This window comes from Eubalaena glacialis, chromosome 15 (genome assembly GCF_028564815.1).
Source record: "Eubalaena glacialis isolate mEubGla1 chromosome 15, mEubGla1.1.hap2.+ XY, whole genome shotgun sequence".
NCBI classification, from domain to species: Eukaryota; Metazoa; Chordata; class Mammalia; order Artiodactyla; family Balaenidae; genus Eubalaena; species Eubalaena glacialis.
In genome coordinates this window covers 63266234-63293825 of record NC_083730.1, presented here as the reverse complement: position 1 = coordinate 63293825, position 27592 = coordinate 63266234, and the positions used below count along the sequence as shown (strand labels likewise).

General features: G+C 43.4%; 1 protein-coding gene across 2 annotated transcripts in view; it reads left to right on the top strand.

Moving 5' to 3' along the window:
* Window positions 1–13674: 13674 nt before the first annotated feature.
* The window catches only part of PPP4R1 (protein phosphatase 4 regulatory subunit 1), a 67727-nt gene continuing 53809 nt past the window's right edge, over window positions 13675–27592 (top strand). For both annotated transcript variants that reach the window (XM_061168849.1, XM_061168848.1), the window contains exons 1-2: window positions 13675–13764; window positions 13863–13907. In XM_061168849.1, the coding sequence (XP_061024832.1) occupies window positions 13758–13764; window positions 13863–13907 (52 nt within the window). In that variant the 5' untranslated portion in view covers window positions 13675–13757. The remainder of the gene's footprint in view (window positions 13765–13862; window positions 13908–27592) is intronic.

Sequence of the window (27592 nt, the reverse complement as noted above, 5' to 3'; positions counted from 1 at the left end):
TGGGTCTTTGTTGCTGCATGCAGGCTTCCCCTAGTTGTGGCGAGCGGGGGCTACTCTTCGTTGCGGTGCGCAGGCTTCTCATTGCGGTAGCTTCTCTTGTTGTGGAGCATGGGCTCTAGGCATGTGGGCTTCAGTAGTTGTGGTGCGTGGGCTCAGTAGTTGTGACTCGCAGGCTCAGTAGTTGTGGCCCACGGGTTCAGTTGCTCCACGGCATGTGGGATCTCCCTGGACCAGGGATCGAACCCATTTCCCTTGCAATGGCAGGTGGATTTTTTTTTTTTAAATAAATTTATTTATTTATTATTTATTTATTTATTTTTGGCTGTATTGGTTCTTCATTGCTGCGCACGGGCTTTCTCTAGCTGTGGTGAGTGGAGGCTACTCTTCGTTGCAGTGCGCTGGCTTCTCATTGCGGTGGCTTCTCTTGTCGCGGAGCACAGGCTCTAGGTGCACAGGCTTCAGTAGGTGTGGCGTGTGGCCTCAGTAGTTGTGGCTCACGGGCTCTAGAGCACAGGCTCAGTAGTTGTGGCGCACAGGCTTAGTTGCTCCATGGCATGTGGGATCTTCCTGGACCAGGGCTCAAACCCGTGTCCCCTGCATTGGCAGGCGGATTCTTAACCACTGCACCATCAGGGAAGTCCCTGCAGAACTTTTCTGACACAGTTACATCTCTCAGTGGACATCTGAGCTTGCAATCTGGGGGAACCTGGAAGGTTGGTATTTTCAGGATCTTGTTTGTTGGGAGAGGTAGGAAGATGCCACGGTCCCCCTACGCAGCCAGGCAGTGCTCTCCTGAGGTGTCGCCAATTCCGGCCTCCAAGACTAGGTACATGTGGTCCCTCAGCTTCAGTCTCCTTGTCGATAAAGTGGGAGCAACCACAGGCCTTGCCTCGCTGCTCTTTGATGTACAGCTGTGTTGAGTTTCAGCAGAATCTCAGGAGGAAGCTGCAGGCCGAGGTGACCGGATTGGCAGGTTGCTGGTCTCCAGAGGCCGTGGTGAGCTGACCTGGGGCTTGGTCACAGGGGGTGGGGAGCTAGAGGCAAGATCCTGGGTGCAACCAATGGGCCGTAGTTGTTTAAGTCACTGCATCTTTGATGCATTTTGCTAATAAACCTGCCACCTGCAGAGAGTGGAGGTGACCGCCGAGCCCCCCTCCCGCCTCCACCGTCTCCCCTACCCCCATACCTCTCACATTGGAGGATGACATACCCGCTACTAGGTAACTGCATCCACAGAGGAGGAATCCCCGCAGCGCTGCCGCCGGGGCTGCCTGGGGAGCACGCTTCGCCTAGGACCTCTGACCAGGTATTTTTTTTTGCCCAGCCAGGACTTCTCAGAATAAGTTGAGATAAAGGTAAAGATTTATTTATCCTTCCACATCTCCAGTGAGCATTGATGCTATTTGACAAAAAAGAATGATGCTAAACCCTGCCCTCGAAGGAGGCGTGGGGTCCTGGGCGGGCTGGTCTGGATTGGTTTGTGGGGTTTCAGGGCCTGAGTCCAGAGGCCTGCACAGACCCGAGATACAATATCCTTGAGAGGTGACTTGAAAGCTGTGGACACCAACCAAAGGGTCCTCCGTCTAGAGGTAATTCAGGGAGGAAAACTCCAAGTTCAAGCTGAGCAGATGGAGGCAGGGAGGCCAGGAGGCAGAGAAGCCTCGAGCAGAGTGTGGGAGGCTGGGCCCTTCCCAGGCTCTGCTTCCTGTGCTGGGGTCCATAAAACCTCCCGCCCAGCACCGCACCCTAAAGGCATCGTCGCTCGCTAACCCGCTAACCTCAGTTAGGGGCCTACGTGCTCTCCCAGGTGGATCCACTCGCAGCGGCTCTGTCTGCCACTAAGCAGAGGTGGTCGGGCTTCTCACCACTTCATCTACCATTTCCCATCCAGTTCCCTCTCCCCTTGATCCAGTCAAGGCCCATTTGGCCTTGGTATTTGCATGTGGCCCAGTTTTTAACCTTGGGACCCCCTTGAAGACCCCGGTGTGCACCCCCGCCCCAAGTCCTCCCGGTCTATGATCACCTAAAGTAGTGTATCTGTCTCAGCTTGGATGCCAGCCCTGGGCCCTGGTCCACTGGCTGGTGCTGGGCCAGCAGGGGCATTGAGATCTTTCAGAGAAACATCTCTTTCCACTGCATCCTTCCGGTGTGCTAGGAAAATGCTTTATCTCAAAGCCAGAGCTCCTCCATCTGTATTCTTTCCCCCTTACCTCTTCAGGATCCCCTGGTTCTCACCCTGCCCAGGGTAGTCAAATAAATGTATATACTGCATATACATTTTTAATACATAAATTTTTTTATTGATAAAATATGCATAAGATTTATCATTTTTAAATATACAGTTCAGTGGCATTAAGTACATTCATATTGTTGGGCAACCACCAGCACCATCCATCTCCAGAACTTTTTCATCTTCCCCAGACTGAAACCCTATCTATGAATTTGACTGTTCTAGGCACCTCATATAGGTGGAATCATACAGTATTTCCTTTTTGTGACTGGCTTATTTCACTTAGCAGAATGTCTTCAGGGTCTACCCATGTTGTGGCATGTGTCATAATTTCCTTCCTTTTGAAGGCTGAATAATAGTCCATTGTACATACAGACCACACTTTGTTTACCTACTCCTCCATCACTGGACACCTGGGTTGCTTCTATCTTTTGGCTCTTGTGAATAGTGCCACTATGAATATGGGTGCGCAAATATCTGTTTGAGTACGTGCTTTCAATTCTTTTGGGTATATACTCAGAAGTGGAATTGCTGGATTATATGGTGATTCTGTGCTCAATTTTTTTGAGAAACTGCCATGTTGTTTTCCATAGCAGCTGCACCATCATACATTCTCACCAGCAATGTGTGAGTGTCCCAGTTTCTCCATATCCTTGCCAATGCTTGCTACTTCCTTCCTTCCTTCCTTTCTAATAATAGTCATCCTAATGAGTGAGAAGTGGTATCTCATTGTGGTTTTGATTTGCATTCCCCTAATAATTAGTGATATTAAACATCTTTTCATGTGCGTATGTCTTCTATGTCTATTGAAGTCTGTTGCCCACTAAATATATAAAATAAGTTTTACTGTCATTCAAGAAAACTCACTTGTAGCTTTTTAATATATATACCAAATATTTTCATCTTATAATCACAGGCTAATGTCTCTTATCAACCCACATTGATTTGGGAGGTGTTTGAAAAATAGAAACTATAGATAATCATGTGACATGCATGTCAGTATGCATATACACACCATGTTTATTCATTATATACATTTGAACAGTGCCCCGAATACATATCATGACCAAATGCCAAATGACCAAATCTTAAAAACAACACTCAACCAAATCTGGGAGAACTCTGACTTCACTCAAAGCTGAGGCAGAAGCTCAATATCACCATCACAGATTAAGCTTCTGAAGTACAAAAATAAATGGCATGTTATAAAAAATTTAATGAGGATAATTTTACCCTTAAATATTTTAGTAACCAATATTTTAAAGTTTGACATTGTATTATAGAAATAAAATTTGTCAATGTTGTCATCTATGATACTACTTTTGTAGTCACTCTACTGCACATTTATGAGACTCAGTTGTCACCAGCACATTGAATGACAGCACTAATCTTTGTGCATAACAGAATGTAATTTGGGAAAATGGTTTTCAGTAACTTATTTGCTTGAAGGAACTGACTACCCAGGAAAATCTCAAAAATACCTTATCTTCAACTACCAAAAAATAGCTGGTAGACCATAACAAAAAATTTGATAAGCTTTTTATTTTAATTTGTAGTTTCTGTGGCCTCAAATCTATAAGGAATTGTTTTCTTGGAAGTATTCTTTTGGCATCTATTTTTAAGTTTATTAGAAGGAAAAAATGGATTTGGGATACCTAGTTCTTCTCTAATATTTTTTCCCTACTGTTTATACACTTTAGTGTATCTATTTGGATTAAAGATAGTTCCTTATGGGTTTATTGTATGTTGTTTTGGACTTTTTTCTCCTTGTAAAATTGAGATGGCAGAGTTAACATTATGATTTTAATGTCACTCTCATGAGATGTGCAGAGCTTTCAAATAGGATTTTGGGGGGAAAGATTCTTGGCTTAAAGGGGTTTTTTTAAAAACTTAAAAATCAAAAGCAGTTCTTACAGATTATTTTGTTTAATGGTAGGATCATGAGTACAACAAAACTCTGAAAAGCTAGGAATCATGATATAATCACTATTACCTTATGTTAGTAATTAAATTTTTATATAAATTTATTGGCTCCAAAAGTACATAATATTCTTTCTCAAATTAACTATCTAAAACACTCTTTATAAAATAATAGCTTTCACAGTATTCATTAATATTGCAGCATTCACTCTGGCAGCTATAAATTTATGTAGCTCTTTGACAGAATTTCAAACCAGGAAGCACATAAGGAGATTTTCCTCCAAGTTATATTTAGATTGCTTAATTATATTTGAAAGGGCATCTTCAGATAATAACAAATCCATATCACGGTTATTCCTATTATTGACATGGTCACACTGATCGGATGTGCTGGGCCCCTGGGCGCACACGTGGTCACTGAGCTGCGCAGTCTCGGGGATGCCGGAAATGACGTAGGAGCGGCGGGGGCTCCCGCACCCCCACCGCCTGGCTGAAATCCCGTTGAAGTTAAAAGCACGAAGGCTGGAGTCACATGCCATCACCTCCCTAAAATACGCGTTATTTATTTCTAAACCGGCAGAAGGATGGACGTGAAAGCTGCGTGAGCACGGGGCGCCCAGTCCATCCGGAGAAGCGTTAAGTTGGGGGTGGGCGTCCTTGCCCTTTGTTGAGGCGCAGTGACAGCTAAAGAGAGGGAGCCATCAGAGCTCACCTGGAGGTACCCACGCTGCCCCGTACAGCGGCGACGTGGATGCGCAGGTGCGCGGCGCGGACGGTGACCTGAGGGTTCTCTGTGCATCTCAACACGTGCAGCCGCGGTCTGCACTGTAAAGTGAAGACGCTTTACAGGTATTCACTCCTTCGACCCTCACAACAGACCGCGGGAAAGGCACTTGTATTTTACAGTTTTCACTTCGCAGACCTGGAAACCCCATCGGAAGGGGGTGAGGCGACCGCTTCCCATCCACGGACCCAGGACGCGAAGCCCCTGCCTTTGGATGGAGGCGGGAGCACTTCCTTCTCTCTCCAGTTTCAGGCTCGGGGACTCTCACCCGAGGGGCTTGGGGGGCAGGGAGGGCCTGAGCATCCTAAGCGGGCGGCTGAGGACCCGGAGGGGAGGGAAGAAACCAAGGGTGCGCGCGGTGCCTCTAACCTGCCTGGGGAACCCTGCTTCAAAAACAAAAGTAGTACTAAATAATCAAATTAAGTCAGGTAAACACTTCCTTTTCCTCTTCTGGTTTCCCGTCCCTCGCCCCTCCCCCTCTTCCTCGTCCTCCGCCTTTTTCTTCTTCTGCTTTTCCTCCTCCTCCCCGTCCCTCCCCCATCGCCTCCCCACCCCTCCCCCATCTCCTCCCCACTCCTCCCCCTCTTCCTCCCTTCCTGTCCCTCCCGCTCCTTCTCCTCCTACTCCTCTTCATTTATTTCTCCCTAAAGATGATATGGAGAAAAATTCAGAGAGTTTAAAGTTCTTAGGTGCTGGTGCTGGGTTAGATTTTGTCACCCACATTTTTCAGGAAGAGGCAAATTCTTTTTTTTAAATACATTTTTAAAAATTGTGTGTATGGGGAAGACATACAATATTAAATTTACCATCTTAACCATTTTAAAGTATACAGTTCTGTAGTGTTCAGTGCATTCACATTATTTGCGTGCTTAGTAAACTTTTAAAAGTCAAAGTAAAACATGCATACAGAAGAAAATGGCCCGAATCATAAGACATAGCATGAAAAATAATCACAGAGGGTTCACTCATAGGCAGCCTCCACTCAGGCTAAGAAATGGAATATTACCAATACCCTCTCAAGTGCTGCTCAGGTCCTCTTCCAATCATTATCCGTGCCCCCAAAGGCAGACTCTAAACTGACTTCTAACACCAAAGGTTAGTTTTGACCATTTAAAAATTTTGAATAGGTGGGATTGCACAGAATGTGTTCTGCAGCATCTGGCTTCTTTCAATTAGCAGTACGTCTGTGAGAGGCATTCATTTTATAGCGTGTGGCCGTGGTTCATTCATCTCCGTTGCTATATGGCATTCCATAACACGAATATAGCACAGTTTTATTTACCCATTCTAATGTTGATGGGCACTTGGATTTTTTCTAGTTTGTGGGCTTGTTACAAATAGCGGTGGTACGTACATGTCCCTTGGAATGGAATTGCTGGATCATAGGTTCTGCGTGTGTTTGACTTTAGTAAATATTGCCAAATATTTTCTAAAGTGGTTGTACCAGTTTCCATTCCCAAGAGCATTGTATAAAAGTCGTGTTGCTGTATGTGGAAGGAAGAATAATGCCCACACCCCTCTCCCTGCCCAAAATGATGTCCATATCCTTATTCCTGGAACCTGTGAATATGTTACCTTATGTGGCAAAAGGACTTTGCAGCTGTGATTAAGTTACGGATCTTGATGGAGAGAGATTATGCTGGATGACACAGGTGGGCCCGTGTCATCACAGGTTCTTAAATGTGGAACAGAAAGGAAGTGAGTCAGAGGCAAATGTGACCGTGGAAGGGTGGACACAGTGATGCAATTTTGCCGGCCTTGAAAATGAAAGGAGGCCAAGAGTACAGCACCATGAGGGTCTCTAGAAGCAAAAAAGGCAAAGAAATGGATTCTCCTCCGGACCCTCCAGAAAGGAGTGCAGTTCGGACACCTCGATAAGCCCAGTGAAACTGTGTCAGGCTTCTGACCCACTGAACTCTGAGATAATAAATTTGAGTTGCCTTAAGCCACTAAATTTTTAGTAATTTGTTACAGCATCAATAGGAAAATAAAACTCCACATCCTCAGCAGTACTTGATATTACCTTTTAAGTTATGTTTTATTCTGATGGGTGTTTTATGGTATCTCATCATTGTTTTAACTTACATTTCCCTGATGAGAAGTGAGATTGAGCACCTTTTCATGTGTTTACTTGCCATGTGGATATACTCTTTTATGAGCTGCCTGTTTGCATATATTGCCTGGGTTCCTATTGGATTGTCTGTCCTTTTCTTAATGATCTGTAGTTTTTTGACTATTCTGAAGATACACTCTTTTCAGTTATGTGTGTTTCAGTGATCTGCCACTTGATAGCTTGTGCTCTCTTAATAGTGTCTTTGGGTAACAGAACTTCTAATATGGTCCAATTTATCTTTTTCCTGCGTGGTCAGTGTTACTGTGTTTGAAATCATTCCCTATCCCAAGGCCAGGAAGATGTTCTCCTGTGTTATCTTTTGAAGCTTTTTTTTTTAATTGAAGTATAGTTGATTTACAATATTGTGTTAGTTTCAGGTGTACAGCAAAGTGATTCAGTTATACATATACACGTATCTATTCTTTTTCAGATTCTTTTCCCATTTAGGTTATTACAGAATATTGAGTAGAGTTCCCTGTGCTATATAGTATGTCCTTGTTAATTATCTTTTTTATATATAATAGTGTGTATATGTTAACCCAACCTCCTAATTTATCCCTCCCCCCCCACCTTTCCTCTCTTTTGAAGCTTTATTGCTTTACATTTCATATTTGTGTCTCAGCTCCTCTGGAATTGATTTTTGTATATGGAGTGAGGTAGGGATCGAGTTTCATTTTTTTTCCTCATCTGACACCCCAGTTGACTCAGCTCCCAGCTCTGCTGCACTGCTTTTGTCTGTCTCTTGCTACTCTATGTTGCCACTGTTATCATAAATCAGGCATCCACATGTGTGTGGGTCTGTTTCTGGACTCTTCATTTTGTTTTATCAGTCTGTTTGTTTATGTTCACTCCAATACCACACTCTCTTAAGTACTGTAGTTTTGATGTAAGTCTGGATATCCAATAGAGGAAGTTCTTCCCATATTGTTGTTCTTCAAAATTAGTAATAGCATTTCTAATTTTTTTTTTTTGGAATGGCCCTTTGTATTTTTTTTTTGCCTTGGCCCTTTGCATTTTTGCCTTGGCCCTTTGCATTTCCACACAGACATTTAGAATCAGATTGTCACTATCCACACACAACAAAAAATTGCTCAGATTTTGATTGGGAATGAATTGAATCTATGAACCAATTTGGAAGACAACTGACATCTTTACAAAATTGAATTTTCTAATCTGTGGCCTTGCTGTAGCCTTATATATATATTTTTAAGAATTTTCTAGATTAATTTATCTCAATAATTTCTCTAGTTTTCTATATAATGGTCCTGCATATCTTTCACTAGATTTGTTTGTAGAATTTGACTTTTTTTAAATTGAAGGATAGTTGATTTACAATGTTGTATTAGTTTCAGGTGTACAGAAAAGTGATTCAGTTATACATATATTCTTTTTCAGATTCTTTTCCATTTTAGATTATTATAAGATTTTGACTATAGTTCCCTGTGCTACACAGTAGGTCCTTGTTGATTATCTATTTTATTTATAATAGTGTGTCTGTGTTAATCCCAAACTCCTAATTTTATCCCTCCCCCCATTTAGGATTTGACTTTTTTAAATGCTATTGCAAACGGCATCAAATTTTAAATTTTTGTGTATAACTATTGGGTGCTGACTTATGATTATAGAATTGACCTTGTGTGCAGTGACTTTGCTAAATGTACTTCTTAATTTTAAGTTTATTTGCAGATTCTTGTATTTTCAACATATACAATCACATCATTTGTGAATAAAGACAGCTTTACTTTGGAAGAGCCACATTTGATGTAGGGGATATGGAAAAACTGGGTCTCTCATGCATTCCTGATGGGAATATGAAATGGTGTGGCTGCTTTGGACAATAGTTGGCAATTCCTCAAAATATTAAAGTTACCATATGATCCAGCAATTCCACTCTAGGTATATACCCAAGAGAACTGAGAGCATACATTTACATAAAAACTTGCATGTGAATGTTTATAGTTGCATTATTCATAATAACTAAAAAGTGGAAACAACCCAAATATCCATCAACTGATGAGTGGATAAATAAAATGGTGTATATCTATACAATGAAGTATTATTCATCAATAAAAAGGAATGACATACTGATCCATGCTACAATATAGGTGAAATTTGAAACCATGATGCTAAGTGAAAGAAGCCAGTCCACATGCTGTATCAATCTGTTTATATAGAAGGTCCAGAGCAGGCAAATTGGTACAGACAGGAAACAGATTAGTGGTTGCCAGGGGCTAGTGGTGTATGGGGGTGGTAGTGGTGGGTGACTGCTAATGGGCTCAATGAGAGAGCCCGCGTGCCGCAAACTGCAGAGCCCACACGCCCTGGAGCCCGCGTGCCACAACTAAAGAGAAAACCCGCACGCCGCAACTAGAGAGTAGCCTGCGCACAACGAAGAGCCCACACTGCAAAGAAAGATCCCGCATGCCGTAACTAAGACCCCGCGTGCTGCAGCTAAGACCCGATGCAGCCAAAAAAAATAAAGAAAATAAAAATTAAATAATAAAAGAAAGAAGGGCCTGATGTGTTAATGGAAGTAAACAAAAAAAAAGATGATACCCAGACCGTACATGTGAGAGGACAGAGGCTTTCCTGATGCCAGAGAAATTGGCTGAGAGACAATTTTGATGGAAAAGTCATGAACATAATGATATACAAATCCTATTAGCATCATTTAGAATAAGGATTCCAGCGTTTGAATTCCAACTCCCCTATTTGCCATCTGACTTTTGTCAAAATTTTAACCTCTTTGAGCTTTGGTTTCCTTTATTTGAAAAACGTAAATATCAATACCTACTTCACAGAGCTGTTTGCGTTAAATCTGAAAGTACACGAAAGCACCTAACATAATGCCTGGTACATACATCTCAAAAATATTGCAAAACGTACCATATTACCATTGGGGGAAGCCGGCTGAGGGGTACACAGGACCTCCCAGTACATTTTTGCAATTTCCTGTGAATCTGTAATTATTTCAAAATAAAAAGTTAAAAAATGGAGTAATCTTTTGTATGAATTGTGTTGTGTCACGGTGCCTGTATATGTGTATATTTTGTAAATAAATAAATAATATATATATATATATATATATTTTAAACCAAATGAAGGAATCAAGGACCAGGAACAGAAGGAATTTTGTTACAAGGAGTTAGTTACACAGAAGTGAAATTGGAGTGGAAACTTTTGTTCTGAATCATAGAACCAGAGGGCAGAGGTAGTATGAAAAGACTTTAGAATCAAGGCATAGTTAGTTTAATTACTGAGCTTATCTGGGTTTGACTATGTGGTTTGCTTACGGTTTTTTCCGGGTTCAACTTGACTCATCCATTCAGATTCAGAATAATAAATGTTTCCTCAAGCACGTACTCTGCCAGACATCGGGGCAGGCTCTTCCACCTTACTTTGAACATGATTGCCACTGACGCTTTGTGCATTTGGAGAGAAAGGCATAAAGGAAACCAACACTGCTATTTTAATTCAGTAATGCTCACTATTTTCACATCTTAGTTTTCCTAATAAAATTAAAATGCGTGGAACAAATTGGATGGGTGCTGTACCTCAGCTGGAATAACCGCAAGATTCCTCAATGCAGAATCCTTTTGGTTCTACTAATCTGGAGCGCTGTGAAAAGCACTGGAGTCCTTAACATGGTGGATAAGAAACAGGGTTTGCTTTCCTTTATACCGTGTTTACAATGGTGGTTCTAGGTTGCACTGTTCTGCTCAGAACAAGCCTATGCTAAGAAACTTGCGGTCTGGCTGACCATGGACAGAGTTGAAGTTCTGTTGCATCTATGGGCAGCCTTCAACTCCTGTAAATGGGGAAAGGAGAGCCTGAGTAGAGAGAACTCTGGACAGGGTTCAGTTCTGTAGCTATTTTCTCCCTCTAGTCTTTATTCTTTTCCTAAGGTGGTGTGAGAAAATGTATCTTTAGCCAATGTGAATAAAAAGAGATCCAATGTCTTTGAAAAACAAAGCCAAACTATGAAAGTGCTAGGAAAAGTTAAGATTTCACAATTTGGAATGTCATCTTGACATGGAGCTTTAAAGAGGGCTTTAAAAGAAGCATAGAAAGGAAAGATAAAAATTTCAAACATTTACCTTCTTACAATTTACCAAAACATGTATAGGAGGCTTTGGGTAAGAGATTGGCAATTAATTAAAAAAAAAAAAAAGGAAACTATTTGTTCTTTTTACTGGGGAGTGGCAGTTTGTGAGGGACATCAACCTGGCTAAAAATAAAACCCCAGAGATGAAGGAAAATAAAGGTTAAAAATTTCTTTAAAAAACATTTTTATTGTATGTCTCCATTTTCAGATTGATTCATTTTTTATTATTCAAAACAATAACTAAAAGATCTGCCTTTTATATACTTTCAGCTTTAGGATCATCCTGAAGCAAAAGTAAACAGTTCAATTACCAATACAAAAATTAATAAATGACACAGCAGCAAGCAATGTCAGGTGGGTTTTTTGTTTATTAGCAATTTTTCCCCATGATACTTACCATGTTTGTTTGTGTTTCAAGAGTCAAATTTATCAATTTCCAAGGTTCCTTGGCTACTCATAAAAGTTTTCACTATCATTTGGAAGAGGACTTATTCTGAAAAATCCAGGCCTTAATAGCCATAGTTGGATAATACTTTCTAAAACAGTGACTTGTGACATTCCCTCTATTTTGCAGATTTCAGGGGCAGAGCAGACTCTGGGTTGTGCTCTGACCACTAGACACACAGCTTCCAGCATTCACAGGCGTGACACTGTAAGTACAGTTGGGGTAAGGGCATAGAATAATAATGGCTGTTCTTTAAATACCATTTTCTATGAGGAGGAAACAGTGCCTTTTATAGAGTGAATACTGGTGTGAAAAAATTTTATTGTATGTTTGAGAAAGGACTAGAGAGTGGGAGAAAACATCAAATGTAAAAAACATGGTTGTGCCAAACCGTGAATAAGAACATCCTCACTGAAGTGTCTAAAAACCGAGCTGCCTCAAGGGACCTGCTGTAACATGGGATGCAGGTAAGACGATAACCAAATGCACAGCTCCTGAACAATATGGACAAAACTACCCAGCCCCTCCTCCTTGGCTGCCTTCCCAGAGAAAGTGAGATAAAACTCACTGTGCAGCCTCGCTACCCAAGGCAGAGTTAGTTGATCTGTATCCCAGGCTAGCACTTGGTGCATAACCTCTGTTTTATCACCATCACTGAGAATTGTTAAGTCTGACTTTACTGGGTAGATGGTCCAGATCATTCTCTTCACCTTTGTGTGTCCAGGGGCCGAAGCCTAGTTGGCACTCTGTCGATTTTGTGTTGCTGCAGGGAGATCACCAGTTAGTGTAAAGAGCCAAATTCTCTGTCCTCCTCCTCCTACCCAGAATTGCTAAAGTGGTAGGTGTCAGCAAGGCAAAATTCTCACGGATTGAGTCAATTGATAGTTTGTGAATTTATAACTCCTTGTCATTTTGAGAGTTAGTATCAGCTGAATTCACATAAGGGTGTGAAACTAGATTGTGCCCGTTTGGCTTTTAGTTTTAATTAATCTATGTTTGAGAAAATTAGACACACACCTAGAGTTAGAGATGCTATTCCAGTTTTTATTACTCTCAGAAACCTAATACATACTATGCAATATGCGTTCCATCCTGTAACATCTGAGAGGGAAGTTTTTGGAATAGCTATGTGGGACCCATTTTATTACCCAGAATTATGAATTTCAGAGGCTCTGATGTAATATAGTGTCCTTGATTAAGACCACCGTGCAGACTATTCAGAATTTCATCTCCTCCCCCAGAGCCCAACGTGGCATCACTTACACAAGTCCCTGTGTTGTCTCCCTTGAGGGCATCACCATCTTGGAGGCTCTGGGGAGACGGGGAAGTAGGCTGCACTCCTGGACACAGGACAGTGGGAAGTGGGTCAGAAATCCTGGGTTGGGTCCCCACTCTGCACTGGGAGCTTGCGTTCACCACTTAACACGTGTGGAATAATAAAGTCTGTGCTACACATTTCAGCTGAGCACCTCAAGGGCTACCAAAATTATTTAAAGACAAAAAGCTAATGCTAGGCCCCGTTCCCCCAGCACCTGCGGGATGCCCAGTACACGGTGCTCGGTTCCCGCCGTTCTTCATTAATCCCGACAATCCCGGGGGCGGGGGTCGCCCGCCCTCCAAAACCGGGCCGCACGCCCACCGCGCGGGCGGCGGAGCTGACCTAAGCCCGGGGCCGGGACGCGGGGGACCAGCGGGGGAGCCCGGCCGAACCCGCGGCTTTGTTCGCGGCACCCGGCGGCCGGCGCGGAGGCGGTGCTTCCCGCCCGGAGGTGGCCCCGCGGCCCCCGGTGCGCGCGGCCCGGCGGGCGGCGCCGGTGACCCAACAAAGCGCGCGGGAGGCCCCGCCCGCCCCACCCAGCACACGGCGCGGGGCTCCGGCGACGGCAGCAGCCGCGCCACCACACTCCGCGCACCGCCGGGCCGGGCTGAACGGAGAGCGCGCCGGCGGGCGGAGCGAGCGAGGCGGGAGGCGGAGCGGCGCGCAGGCGGGCGGGGCGGGCCGGGTCCGCCCGGCGTCCGGAGCCACCCCCGGCCCGCCGCCCTCGGCCCGCCCTGCGCGTCCCCGCGGCACCGCCCCCCGCGCGCGTCCACCGGCCGCCGCGCGCAACGCCCCTGGAGCCCCGGGTCCCCGGGCGACGGCGGAGGAGGGGGCGCCGCAAGATGGCGGGTACGGGCCCCGCGGTGGGCGGCGGGCGGCAGGCGGGGGCGCGGGGCGGCGGGAGGCGGGCGGCGGGCTCACGGCCTTTCTTGTCTCCCTCGGCGCAGACCTGTCGCTGCTGCAGGAGGACCTGCCGGAGGACGCGGACGGATGTGAGTGAGCGGCCGGGCCCGGGCCGGGCGGGAGGAAGGGCGGCGGGCGCCCAGGCCTCGGCGCGGGCTCGGGGGCGGCCGGCGGCCGTTCGGGCGGAGCCCCGGCGGCGGAAGCGGGAGCGCGGCCGTTGGTTCCCGGCGCCTCGGCGGGGACGGGGGCCGCGGGCGGGTCGGGGCGCCGCCCGCCGCACGGAGCCTGCCCGAGGCCGCCCCAGCGACGCGCCGTCCCGGGGTCCGGGATCCGGGGTCCGGGGTCCGTGGCCGCGGAGGCGGAAGGGGCGGCCTGGGCGGGATGGGCCGGCTTCACCGGCCGCCTTTCTTCGGCGCAAATGTTGGCGACTCAGCCGGGCCTTCCTGCATCTTCACATCTCGGCTTTCCCGGGGACAGTGAAGTTTTCAGGGCTTGGTCTTTTGCTTCAAGAAAAGCAGAAAGTTTGACATTGTTCCCGGAGGAGTGTCAGAAAGGAAGTGTCCCTCTCGTATGTGCCCTTCCGAGGTCGGAAGATAATTTGGAAATTGCCCTCGAGTTGAAGTGGTGACCCGGGCGGGACGTGTGGGGGGCTTAGGGGAGAGCCCGCCCGGTGCTGAGACTCACTGACCCTAAATCATCCAAGTCGGGAATTCCGAGGTGGCTGCGCTTTGAAATTGCTCTTGTAAATGCCGTGGAGTTCGTCCTTAGCATGTCTAATGTGGTTTCTCGTGCCCACATTAAGCTTAATTTTTAAATTACTGGGTGTTTTGAGTGAAGTGAGGGGAATTTACTCTTTAGGAGTCTCTAAAGAAGTATTTCGAAAGTGAATTAACCATATGTAAACTTAACCTTTTGCGAAGTCTGGGTTTATGTTTTTTCAGTAAAACTCTCTCTTAAGGCAGCAGTGCTCATGTAGTGAAGGACAGCATTTACATTTCCTTAACGTTGTACCGTAGGACTCTGGGCTGCCTACGAGTAAGTTTGAAATGTTAGTTAAGGCAGCGCTTGATTTTCTGCAAAGTTAGGATGGGAAAGGTTTGGAGAGGTGACTGATTTGTCTCCAGACGGGGGCTTCTCAGGCTTGTATTTAGGTTCAAGGCTTTGCAGATAGAAGACGCTTTCTTTCAGCAGGTGTCCGGGGACCATCATTCATTTATTGTCACTTAGGTGCCATGCACACTTAAAGCTTAAAGGATGAGCTGTACTTTTGCCCTTCACCCTTAAGGGGCACAGTCTAGAAGGGGCAGCCTGCCTGTGCAGAACTCAGCAGTGATTTCTCAGGACCCTCCAGACTTCTGCTTGGTACTGAGGATAGAGCAGTGTGAAGGATGGTCACAATCCGTGCCCTCTAGTGGTTTACAAGCAGTTTTAATGTAAGTGTGACAATGAAGGTGTCAGAAGCATCCTAGCACAGTTGTTAATAGACAAGACTCAGGAGCTGGACTGCTTTGTTCCGTTCTTGGCGTTGTCACTTTGGATGGACTCCTGCCGCTCAATTGAACTTCTCTGTGTCTAAGTGTTGTCATTTGTAAACAGGCGTAATTAATATTAGCTGCCTTATAGAGTTGTTTAGAGCCGTACATGAATTAAGGCATGTAAAGCACTTAGAATAGTAGCTGGAAAATAGTGACTATTATGTGTTGTTATTATGAGTAAAGAGTGAGGGAAGCTGGAAGGAAAGTGCAGGGAAGGGAATACTGATGTCGACCATTACACCACAGAATTTACATATTTACAGTTGCTGCTAATGCTTGCGATTAACTTTTTTTAAAGTCCAGTTCATTCCCAGTGTGGGTTTTTTTTAAATTGAAGTATAGTTGATTTACAGTATTGTCCAATGTGTTTTAATTTAGGATAAAATGTTTGACCTTTGAAGGCACAGATAGTTTATTTGCATATTTATAATTTGGTTGAAGTCATTGTTAGAATAATTGCTTATTTTTCTTAGTTGCTATAGTTTCTACAGGTGATAACCTTTACCCAGAATATTCGGGAACAAGGGATCTTGGAACATGTGACCAGCTGAAGGACCACTTGGCATCTGTTTTGAAGGGAGGAAGGGTGAGAGGGGAACCTGGCGGTGGGACCTTATTCCAGGGCTAGATGGACGGGCAGGGAACGGAGAGGCTTGGCACATCCTGGAGAAGGGAGAGGACCAGAGACGTTAGAGAGGGGCTTGGGCTGCCCGCACAACTGGGCTGTGTCTCCCGAGCCCGGTCTTCTGTCTCAGGCAGCGCTGGTGGAGGCCGCCTCCAGACCTGCCCCTTCAGCCAGGCCAGGGCTGAGTCAGCCCTTGAGAGGGGAAGACATTGTTCTTTGCTCCAGCTCTACATTCTTGGTTGCCTTTCCTAAATGCAGAACCTAGACTAAGACGGAAGAGAGAGTAAATACTATTGTACCAGTAATGAGAAGCTGGGGTGCCGGGGGGAGGCCCTGGGTGGGGTCCAGATCTTGAAAGGGAGGGCACTGCCAGACCCTGAGATGAGGCTCTCAGGTCGTTCATTTGATTTGTTTCGTTTTAAGCCCCCAAGTCTCTGTGTAGAATCAGTAGAAAAGTGGGTAGAACTGGAAAAGGGTTGGTCAGAGATGGACTTGACTGATAACACTTGGAGAAAAAGAAACAAAATCCTAATATGTGAAAAATGGTGCCTTGTATGTACATCTCAAAAGGTCATAAAGGTAGGTAAATATCATCATTGTAAGGTACTACTAAAATTAAGTTTAGGAGAATAATGCATTGAAAAACTAAGTTTGTTTTTGGTTAAAAGTGATACTTCCAATACTGTCCGATGAAACACACTTTGAATTTCAGAGTGAAAGCAGAGCAACTTCCGAGTTGGGTGAACCCTTCCTGTGCCTGGAATGATGGGAGTCAGTGCAGAATTATGGATAGACTTTCAGAGAAAGAGTTTTAAATTTCTACTGTCAGTTCTTCACAGATGCAATTTTGATGTACACTGAAGTTGCTGGATTTCTAGGATAGGTGAGATGGGACTTAAGATACAGTAGGATTTGGTGAGTTAACGTTTGTAAAAATAATTTCACAGAAGGAGTTTGATTAAAATTTAAATTTCTGTCAGAGTAATATGTTGAAGAAGATTATTTTAAAAGAAAGATGACATAACGCTTAGTGGTTTGCAGTAGCTTTTGTATGCAGGTGGTTCTTCCCAGTAGCCGTGGGACGTGTAGGCTCTGGTGTGCCGATACTAATAAATAAGTCAACTGATATGCAGAGGGGCTAAATCATTCTCTCAGGGGACAAAACTCCTAAGTACCAACCAGAATTTTAAGCCAGGCCTCCTGATTCTAAATATTGTATTTTAAACACTTTTTTCTTAGACTGCCCAGTTTACACCATCGAGCAGCCCCAGCTTGCGTAGGCGATTTGTTTGAACCTGTGCTTAGAATAAATACCCTTGAAGATGAATCTAGCATGCTGCCTAAGGTTTAATTTAATCTAGAGGGAGGGGATTCAAATGAGGCTCAGGTGTAAGTCTTTATGTTAACTTCTCTCTCAGCTGTGACTAGCATGCTGTGGAAGGGCTTTTGGAGCTGTGTTCTGGAATATGACAGCACAGAATTTTTCCCGTTAAAGTTTTGGAATCCTTTTACATGATACTGTTTTTCAGGTTTGAAACAGTGAATTAACGATGGATCCAGAACTAATTGGGTGTGACTACCTAGACTAAACTCCGTCCAGAGCCTCTGGGCCCTCGACTGTTTCTGAAAACTAGGTTTGATAAGCTTCTTATAGTCTCGCCACCTGGGGAAGCGGGGAGTGAAAAGTTGGGGCTGTGTCCTGTGGTGGCCAGGGAGTCGGTCGAAAACCTGAGGAAGGTGCCCTTGAAAATCATAATATTTAGAAGTGTTGTTAAATAGGGATTTGGGAGAGTAAGTCATGAGACTTGTAGCATGTTTTGATTGCTACCAGCAAGACTGGACAGGAGAAGTCTTTGTTTAGAGATAATATGGTTGGTGTCTTAGAAAAGGTGCTTAAACATGGTTTTAGTGGTACCCACATGCATATAGAATCAGTTGATGATGGCTTGGGTCATAATTCCCCATACAGAATTTCTAAAAAAAAGAAAGAAAAAGGGAGAGTACTCTTTGTTCTCTGTAACCGTGTGTGTCAGCCGCTTGGGCTTGTAGCTGCAGGACCGGGGCGTGGGGGACCCAGACACCTAAATGCATAGGTTTTTATTTGTTCTTCTACCTGTGAGAGAGAACAAGCTCTTGCCGGGTGAAGTTCTTAGTCTGCCACGTGTTATCACTGGTTTATTATTTCTGGTCCTTTGGCCTCATTTCTTCCTCTCATCAAAACAGAGATTTTATATTTGTTTATTAAACTACTGTTACTTCACCCCTGTGTTTGCCTTATGTTTTGGAATTTTGCATTTTTCTGTCTTGATGACAAAGAATTTTTGCCATCAGCTACATGAGAGGGTGGGCAGTTTCTGCACTTGAATTGGGGTGTTGTTTTGCTTTTAACTTGGATCTGAAAATAAACCTGATTTAATGTTTTGGGAAGAAGAGCGGGTGACACACCTCTGCAACTTTGGTGAAGGTGGTGGAGAGGCCAGTGCTCCCTAGAACTTGTAGGAGGGGACTTTTGCACAGTCTCCCAGCTTGCAGGTCCCCCGAGGGCCACCTCCCCACGCCCTTCCCCAACTCTCTCCTTACAAGTCAGTCTTCTTAGCTCCCTTTCTCCCCAGACCTAGGAGCAGACTCCTTTTCTGGCCTAATTGGTACCAGTTTGGTTAGTATTTGAGCATTGATCACGCTGCGCTTCTGGAATATGTCCTGGTATAGTTTAGTGAAGGGGGAAGAACGCTAAGTCTTCATAAACTTAGAGCCGGGTTCAGGCTCTGGCCATTTATTCACTGTATCATCTTGAGCAAGTTTACTTCACTTCTCTCAGGTGTTCTGTCTTTAAGATGTTGCTGGGCTTTTGGACTGCTTTCAGTTCTTGGCTGTTACAGCTGTCTCAGGTGCAAGTCTCTGTGTGGAGGTAATGCTCCCTTCTCTCGGGTAGATAACCTGCCAGCCTGTTTTCCAAAGTGGCTGTACGGCTTCCCGCCCTGACCAGCGTGTGTGAGAGTCCAGTCCCTTGCTGGGCACTTTAATCTCTTAAGTGTGTTTTTCTTTGCAGTTTGAATTTGCATTTCCTTAAAGTCTGATAATGCTCATCTTTTTTTATAAATTTATTTATTTTCTTTTATTTATTTATTTTTGGCTGCGTTGGGTCTTCGTTGCTGCATGTGGGCTTTCTCTAGTTGCAGCGAGCGGGGGCTACTCCTCGTTGCAGTGCGCAGGCTTCTCATTGCAGTGGCTTCTCCTGTTGCGGAGCATGGGCTCTAGGCACGCAGGCTTCAGTAGTTGCGGCACACAGGCTCAGTAGTTGTGGCGCACGGGCTTAGTTGCTCTGTGGCATGTGGGATCTTCCTGGACCAGGGCTCAAACCCGTGTCCCCTGCATTGGCAGGCGGATTCTCAACCACTGCGCCACCAGGGAAGCCTAATGCTCATCCTTTTATGTGCTCATTTAGCATCTGTATATCTTCTTTGGTGAAGTGTCCAAATCTTTTTTTATTGGGTTATTTGTTTTCTTACTATGTTTTGAGAGTTCTTTGCATATTTCGGATTCAGGTCCTTTCTCAGATATGGGATTTGCAAATATTATTTTCCATTCCTTGACTTTCTTTTCATTGTCGTAACAGTGTATTTTGAAGCGTGGAAGTTTGAATTTTGCTGTTCAATTTATTATTTTTTCACAGATGCCCTTTATCAGGTTGAGAAACGTCCCCTGAGTCTCCTGAGACCTTTTTTGAAATTAGGAATGAATGTTGGATTTTGTCAAATGCTTTTTCTGCATTCATGATTTTTTTCTTTTTTAGTCTTTTAATATTATGCATTACATTGATTTTTTTAATTATTAATTAATTAATTTATTTAATTTATTTTTGGCTGTGTTGGGTCTTCGTTTCTGTGCGAGGGCTTTCTCTAGTTGCGGCAAGCGGGGGCCACTCTTCATTGCGGTGCGCGGGCCTCTCACTATCACAGCCTCTCTTGTTGTGGAGCACAAGCTCCAGACGCGCAGGCTCAGTAGTTGTGGCTCATGGGCCTAGTCGCTCTGCGGCATGTGGGATCTTCCCAGACCAGGGCTCGAACCTGTGTCCCCTGCATTGGCAGGCAGACTCTCAACCACTGCACCAACAGGGAAGCCCCAACATTGATTTTTTAAGGTAAATACTGTTCACTTTTTAAATGGGAAATTTCGGAAATACACAAAAGCAAATGAGCCATCATATACCCACCTTTTACTTATTCTCCCTCTAACATCTGAACTTTTGTGAGTGGGGGTTGGGAGGAGGCAGCTAGAGTACTTTAAAGACATCCCAGTGTCATTTATTTTAACTCTAAATATCTCACAAGGCATATACCTGCAGTGTGATATTGTAATCCGCGAACAGAAGAACATCTGAGATTATGGTGAGGTATGGTAGTTTATGAAAGTTTACATGATTAAATTCTTGAGACATTTTCCTTGCTGGTTCTACTGTAATAAATCCCACCTGTATAATCACTAAATTCACTTTCATCTTAATATTGATCACCAGATTAAAAGAAGCAAGATCTTGCTTGTTTTTTATCATGCTAATAAGCACGTTTCACCATTTCGGGTCAGCCTTAATGGTAACAAAAGAGTATTGGTAAATAAAAGTTGAATTTTATATTTTAAATTGGTTTGCTGTATCATCCAGAGAATCATATAAACTTAAAAATTTGAATCGTGCTATGCCTCTCGTGAGCCAGTGATTCCAGAATTACAGAAATCAAGACCTAGAGGACAGATTATATATTCATCCTTCTCATTTTAAGCATGAAAAAGTTTGGGCCCAAGGTCTTGCACACACCGACGGCTTGGTGGCAGAGGGTAGAATACAATTCAGACCTTGTAGGTTTTAGAGTTTTTTCCCCAGATATCCTCTCACATAGTTCTTTAACTTGCTGCAGAAGGGAAGTGGGAGAAATTTCTGGATTTTGTTCATTTTTAAAATTACCACGTGTCATACTGTGTGTTGGGTGTTGTGCTATAATCTTGCTGACACTATTCCCCGGTGAGGTGTGTAGCCCCACAAATTTACAGAAGTGGCACCTGATGAGGCTTATTTGAACAGTTAAGTAATTTGCTCAGTCACCTACCTTGCAAGTGTTGGGTTACATCTAGACCTGGCTGACACGGTCTTTCTTATTTTATTACTCTTTATTACTGTACTCTTCCTGTCTTCCAGTTTTGACCTCCCTTAATTTGTCCCTTATTTAGGTCATCTAACCTCCTAGAGATTCTGGGTGATGTGAAGGTCATAGCATGTTCCAAATATTTGGTGGGTAAAATCATTTTTGTCTGGGTAGTGCCTGCCATGGGAATGTTGGAAGCACAGTATACCCTTTTTCTTTGTGTTTTAAAACACTCGTGTATAAGGGAGCCAGTCATTGGAGCAAAAGTGGGCAAGAACATCGGCGTGATCTGGTATGTCTGATCCTGGCACTACCTAATTACTGAAGTGGTCAGTCCAAAATCTTATTGCTGAATTTATATTTAAATTTATATACTGCTTTCAAGTTGTATTCAAAGTCAGATTTGATAGAAATTATTTTCACATTTAAATCTATCAAGTTAGTTTTTGGTAGAAATGAAACCTCAAGACTTCAGATAAATTCAGTACCTCATTTATGGGGACTGGTGCTTATTTGGACCTGGATTAGCTCAAGTTTTATGTTTGGATTATGTACAGAAAAAAGGATTACTAACCAAAGCAATTGGGTTAATAAGACTGCAAGGAAAATGTTTGTACACTGGAGAAACAAACACCACATCTATAATGTATGGGAGTCCACACCTGCAAACGCTCTGATGTGCTGCATCTCTGACCAGTAGATGCTGTGTAGAAAACGTGATCTTGGTACCTAATTTGAAAGTAGATAAACACGCCCCTGCCTCTTTTATGTGCATATATACTTTAGGGGAATGTTTTTTGAAATACTCATAGAGTAAACTTTAGCACATTATTCCTGCTTAAATTCAGTTGTGAAATTAAATATGCTCCAGGACAAATTTATACTTATTTACTAGTAAAAATCTAAGAATTTAGTAAACTTTTAATATTTATATTTGAAGAAAGGATTTCTGATAAACATATTGTCACACATTGAAACTTGACATACCTGTTGCTTGATGATATATATCTGGAACATTTTTATTCTTTACCCATAGCAGAGAGCCCACCACACAGTAGGCCTTCAGTATATAGTTGCTGAGATGAATCGTGATTTTCTGGCCAAGCTGAATAAGGCCATAAACGTATTGTAACTTGTGGTAAAATAATGAAATGATTTGTTTTCAAATTAACTTGTTATTTTGAGAACTTTCCGACTTACATGAAGGTTGCACAGGTGTTATAGTTAATTCCCCAAACTCTTCACCGCCATTCAACATTGTTAACATTTTGGCAATTTGCTCTTTGTTTCTCTATACAATTATAATTACAGCCACACAGTGTAATGTATAGATTATTCATAATCTTAATTTCTTTGTTGCACCTTTTTAAGAAGTTGTAGACCTGACCATTAGCCTGTATCTCCTAAGAGCAAGGCCAGGCTCTCTTAATCAGCACTCAAATTCAGAAAGTGTAACATTGATACAAATCAGTTATGTAATATGTAGTTCATTATCAGATTTCAGCGATTGTCCAATAATGTCCTTTATAGCAACTACCTTGCCATTCCAGGCTCCTGCGTTGCATTTAGTTGTCATGTCTCTTTAGTTTGGAACAGTTTCTCAGCCTTTATCTTTCATGATGTTGGTAGTTTGGAAGAGTCAACTTGGTTTTATCTGTTTCCTCGTGATTTAATTCAGGTTTTGCTCCTTTCTCTCTCCCTCCCTCTTTGTGTGTGTGCGCAGATGCTATGTAAGTAATTCCGTGATTTTCTCAGTGCTTCATCTCAAGGCACCTGATGTCAGTTCTCCATCATTGGTGGTGGTAATTTGATTTTAACAGCTTGGTTAAGGTGTGATGTCTACCAGATTTCTCCACTTAAAGATTCTCTTTTTTTTTTTTTCTGTATCAAAAGTTGGTAAGAGAAGTGACTTGACACTGGGGGATATCCCATTCCCAGACAAACATTTACCCGTTAGTATTAGTGTGTGTAGATGATTCTTACCTGAATCAGTTACATTTCCTTGCTGGCTTTCTGCTTTTCAGAAGAGCTTGCCTTTCCTGTTTGTTGGTTTGTTTATTTGTTGACATATTTAAAGCCCCAAATGTTAAGGTAACTTTTTTTTTTTTTAAGGGTCTCCTCTTTTTTTTTTTAAGTTACCACTGCTATTTTTTTTTTTTTCTGCACACACACACTGTATTTTATTTTTACAGGAGATAGACTGACACCAAGCATTGTAAATGGATGACCACAACAAAAGCAACAATGATTGCAATTACCAAACATGAAACACACTCATGCTATGTCATAATATTGACATTCAGTCCAGTAATCCTCCACTGTAACAGCTCCTTTACTTTGCAGTGAAAATTGATTTGTATATTCTTTGCTTCTGAGTCCTTGTGGGATTTTTTTTTTTTAATTCAAACAGAAAGTCACAAAAATTATAATCATCCTCATCAGTTCACTCAGTCCCATGTAATTAATTTTTTTCATCTTGATCTTTTGTTAGCACTTTTGTGAGTTCATCAGTTTTTCATTAGAGTTCTGAAAATGCTTATTCATTCAGTTCAGCAGTACAGTCAGTTACCAGAAACCTGTACTTGTCAGAGTCTTTTCCATGAATTCCTTGAAGATGAAACCCTGTTATAGGAACATATTTGCAGAAGCATCACAGTACACCCAGAACTGTCTGTAAATGACAAAAGACTTAAAAATGACCACGGTTAAAGATTTGATGAAAGTTCAAGGTAACTCTTATAAATGATTAAATCTGTATGGTGTGTCTCGTTATCTTTCATTTTCTAAGATGTAAAGGACTTGGGAAACAAACAAACAAAAATTCGGCAAGTTTATTGTGGCCTTAGCATTATCAAGGGAAAGATTGAAGGAGGACAGACCATCAGCTTTTTTCTGTTTTAGTGGATATTCCTAGAGGCTGTGTGGGGAATAGAAGGATGTTTTCATCAAGCTTGGTGAAAGTTAAGTTGTACGAATTAATCAGTTCTCTTGGGTGTAGTACTTCTCAAAGGTGCTGATATGCTAATGGTCTTGTGAGTGTCTTAGGGGAGGATAAAGTGCTATTAAAAGACCCTTGTCTCCGCAGGTGTCTCTCTGGACTACCTTCTCATTAACAAATATTAATGAATAGGCATTCTTCAGGAGAAACATTAGACCCCATTTTTTGGTTTTGTTTGTTTGTTTAGGTAATAAAAAGATTAGCAAGACAAGCTTTGTCTTCTGGGACTTTACCTGTGTTTGGGTTGGGGGGGAGAACAAAAGGAAAAATAAAGAAGAAAAAATAAAACACTGCAATGGCTGGTGGAGTAAAGCGCAAGCCCCCAAGACTGTGGGTAGTTCGTAGGAGGAAGAGCTCTTCATCAGAAAGAGTAGGAAATACTTCCTGGGTGGTGTTTATAAGTGGGTGAGTTTAAGCTGAGATGAGGGTAAAGAGGGCAGACATGGAGCAGATGGGAAGGTGTGAGGCACCTGCAGAAAACGGCCCCCAGCATAGGCTGTGTGCGGGGTTTTGGGGGGCAGATCAGGGGGGCCCTTGGATTACCGTGGGAGAGCGGTACCTTCATCCAGACGGGTGGGGGAGGGGAGGGAGGACGGGCTTTCGGAAGGTGGAAGTGGTTCTGATTTGCAGACCGGGTTAGGATGAGGAGACTGGAGTAAGTGGATTGACCGTTGTGATAGTCGAGAGCAGTGGTCTTCAAACTTAATGACTGGATACCTTCTAAAATAATCTCGGAAACTTCCTCTCAGACATTTTCAAGTTTAAAGGTATTTTCAAAATGAAACTGTCATATCACTTTTAAAAATGGAATCTAAATGTAGCACTTCACACTATCATCCATTTTCAAAAATTCAAGAATAAACTTTAAATTGGGAATTTTACATTGTTCTTTTTTCTTCTTGATCTTTTTCCTGCACAAAATTTTACCTTAATATATTTTTATGCTTGCAAGTTTTATTGATCACCCTATCACGTTTCTTTGCACCAAAGATATAAGGAGAAATTGAAATTTTTAATTTCCTGTGGCCATAAAAAAACTTGAAAACTTTGTTTTCTTTATTAATATTCAGTTGATCAACCAGAATGTATTGCAAATTATGATAAACACTTGGTAAACAAAATTTTATTAAATAGGCGTCTGTTAATAAAATGGATGGAGCTTTTAAAAAGTAACATGTATTCATGGGTGAATATAATTTATTGCTAGAATAAGACAATATTTAGCATCAATTTCTACTTTTTATTTTAAGAGCTATAAGCCCAGAGAAATTTTGTTGACATAGATAAGTGGATGGAAAGGGTTTTACTAGCGATGCCACTAATTTCCTTGAACTTCTTCCAACTTATGTGTCAGAAATTTAGAAATTATTTTTAATGAGCTATCGGTCTTTCAATTTTTTTGAAAGCAAAGGGTTGAAGAATGAATACCTGTCTTGTAAAAGTATGTATTACAGCCTTTAGAGAGTTGAACTCTTAACACTTCATCAGTGTTGCAGAGGGTCCCTTTGCTTTGCAGTGGAGGCTTTTCTGCATGGGGGCAGTGCAGCACTGCAGCCTTGAGGTCACGGGAGGTGGGAGGTTGTGAAGGGAAAGCCTTCGATCCACAGCCCAGGCACATTTCTGTGATGGAGTACTCCTGGAGGTTGGGGTCTGGTATAGCCCTTGGAGTTATCTGCTTGATTTATTCCTCGGGAAAGCTTCATGTACCTTATGGGGTTCAAATACCCCCGTTTGCTCTAAGCAGACGATATCAGAGCCTCTGAATTAGGGTATTGGAAACTGAGAGGTGTGGGAATACAGAGTACTTCATAGAAGTAGAATTTCTAGTTCTTAGCGACTGATCAGATGTGGCGGCAAGAAAAGTGCCTTACAGAGTAACTGAAGGCCTCATGTTTGAGAGCTGCAGGTTACTGGGGGAAATGGTGGTAATCAGAAAGTCATGAGGAAGATCTGATTTTTTATAAGGTTGGTTTGGACAGTTTGGTTTTCAGAACACACGTGACATGGAGGTACAGACTCTGAAGTACCTGCAAACCTGGCTGTGGGGGTCAGAGCAGGAGAACTTTGGGGTCCTCTGCACTGTGAATGGTAGTGGAAGCTGTGGCTTATCGAGGGGAGGAGGGGGGTGTGTGTGTGTGTGTACAATGTGTATAGGAGGACAAAGTGGGGGGAAAGAAATTACCTACACAAAAGGGTTAGAGAGAAGCAAGAATAGAAAGGTAGAAAATATTCCAAGAGAATCCAAGAAAAGAGAATTTAAGAGGACGGTGTGGGGATGGGGGAGTCAGCCTTGCCCCTAGTTTTGGCAGATTATTGCCAATCTTTGAGAAGAGTCACAAGAGTGAAAGAAATGGGACAGATTGCTTTTGTCTCGATGAGGAGGTGAGCTACAGCTTTAAGAAGTCTGATGAAAAGTCATTTTAGAGACCAGCAGGCTTAAGTTCTGGATTCAGTGTTTCAGGAAAAAGCCCAGGTGGTCAGAATGGCCCTTAATTACCTTGTGTTGCCCCTAAAGTGTGGTCCCGGCCAGGTGTGCAGGGCCAGCAGCCAGCCTTGCCTTTCCGTCCATGTGGGAACGTCGTATCTGTGGTTGAGTCCTTGGTGAGGGGGTGGTGTTTGTGGCCGTGGTGGGAGAATCTCTGTTTAGGCAGGGGGGTGAGGTGCTGTTCCGAGGCGCGCGTGAGAGCAGCTGAGTGCCTCTGCGCCCCCTCCCGCTGCCCTCACGCAGGTGTGCGGACGGGCGACCCCTCACGCTGCTCTTCCCGTGCTCCTGTGCTCATGGTTGCTGGCACGTTCGTTTTCCTGACTTGGCATCAGATGCATGTATGGTAGAAAGATAGGAATGGAAGGTGATTTTTTTGAAGGTAGTTCTGGGGACTTGGAATAGAGGTTTGGGACGTCTGAGAGAAGTGTAAGCTTTAAGAAGAGTAGGCTCAGAAGTCTTGTTGAGTGAGCATGAAATTAGCATGAATGTGGAGCATATCTGAGCCTTGTTGATGGGGAGTAGGACAGCGGCTCGTGGTGCTGATGCAGGCAGAGCTAGAATTGCCTCCCTCGGGTGAGAAGTTGTGCTCCTGGCGGGGCCGAGGGCTTCCATGATGGTTAGGGGAGCGAGGCGGGGCTGGCGGTGGTGCTCTCAGAACACCATGCGCTGACCAGCAGGCGGCTCGGCTTGGGAGAGACACCACGATCTTTGCTTCTTTCTTAATTAAAAAAAAAAAGATGGTTTTAATTAATAATTGATCATTTAAATCACATTTTATTATAACATAGGTGAATAAGTATCTGCGCTGCCCGGAATTGTCACTCAAAGGAGATAATGGTTGAATTTAACTCCATTGTTGCTTAGAAAATCTCAAGCGCCAGTCCCAGTTACAGGGCGGCAGTGCGATTTCTCCAGACAGGTGGGCGGAGTTTGCAAAATGTAATAATGTTACTCTGTTAAAAACTAGAAGGCTAAGTTGATTTTAGTAGGTCA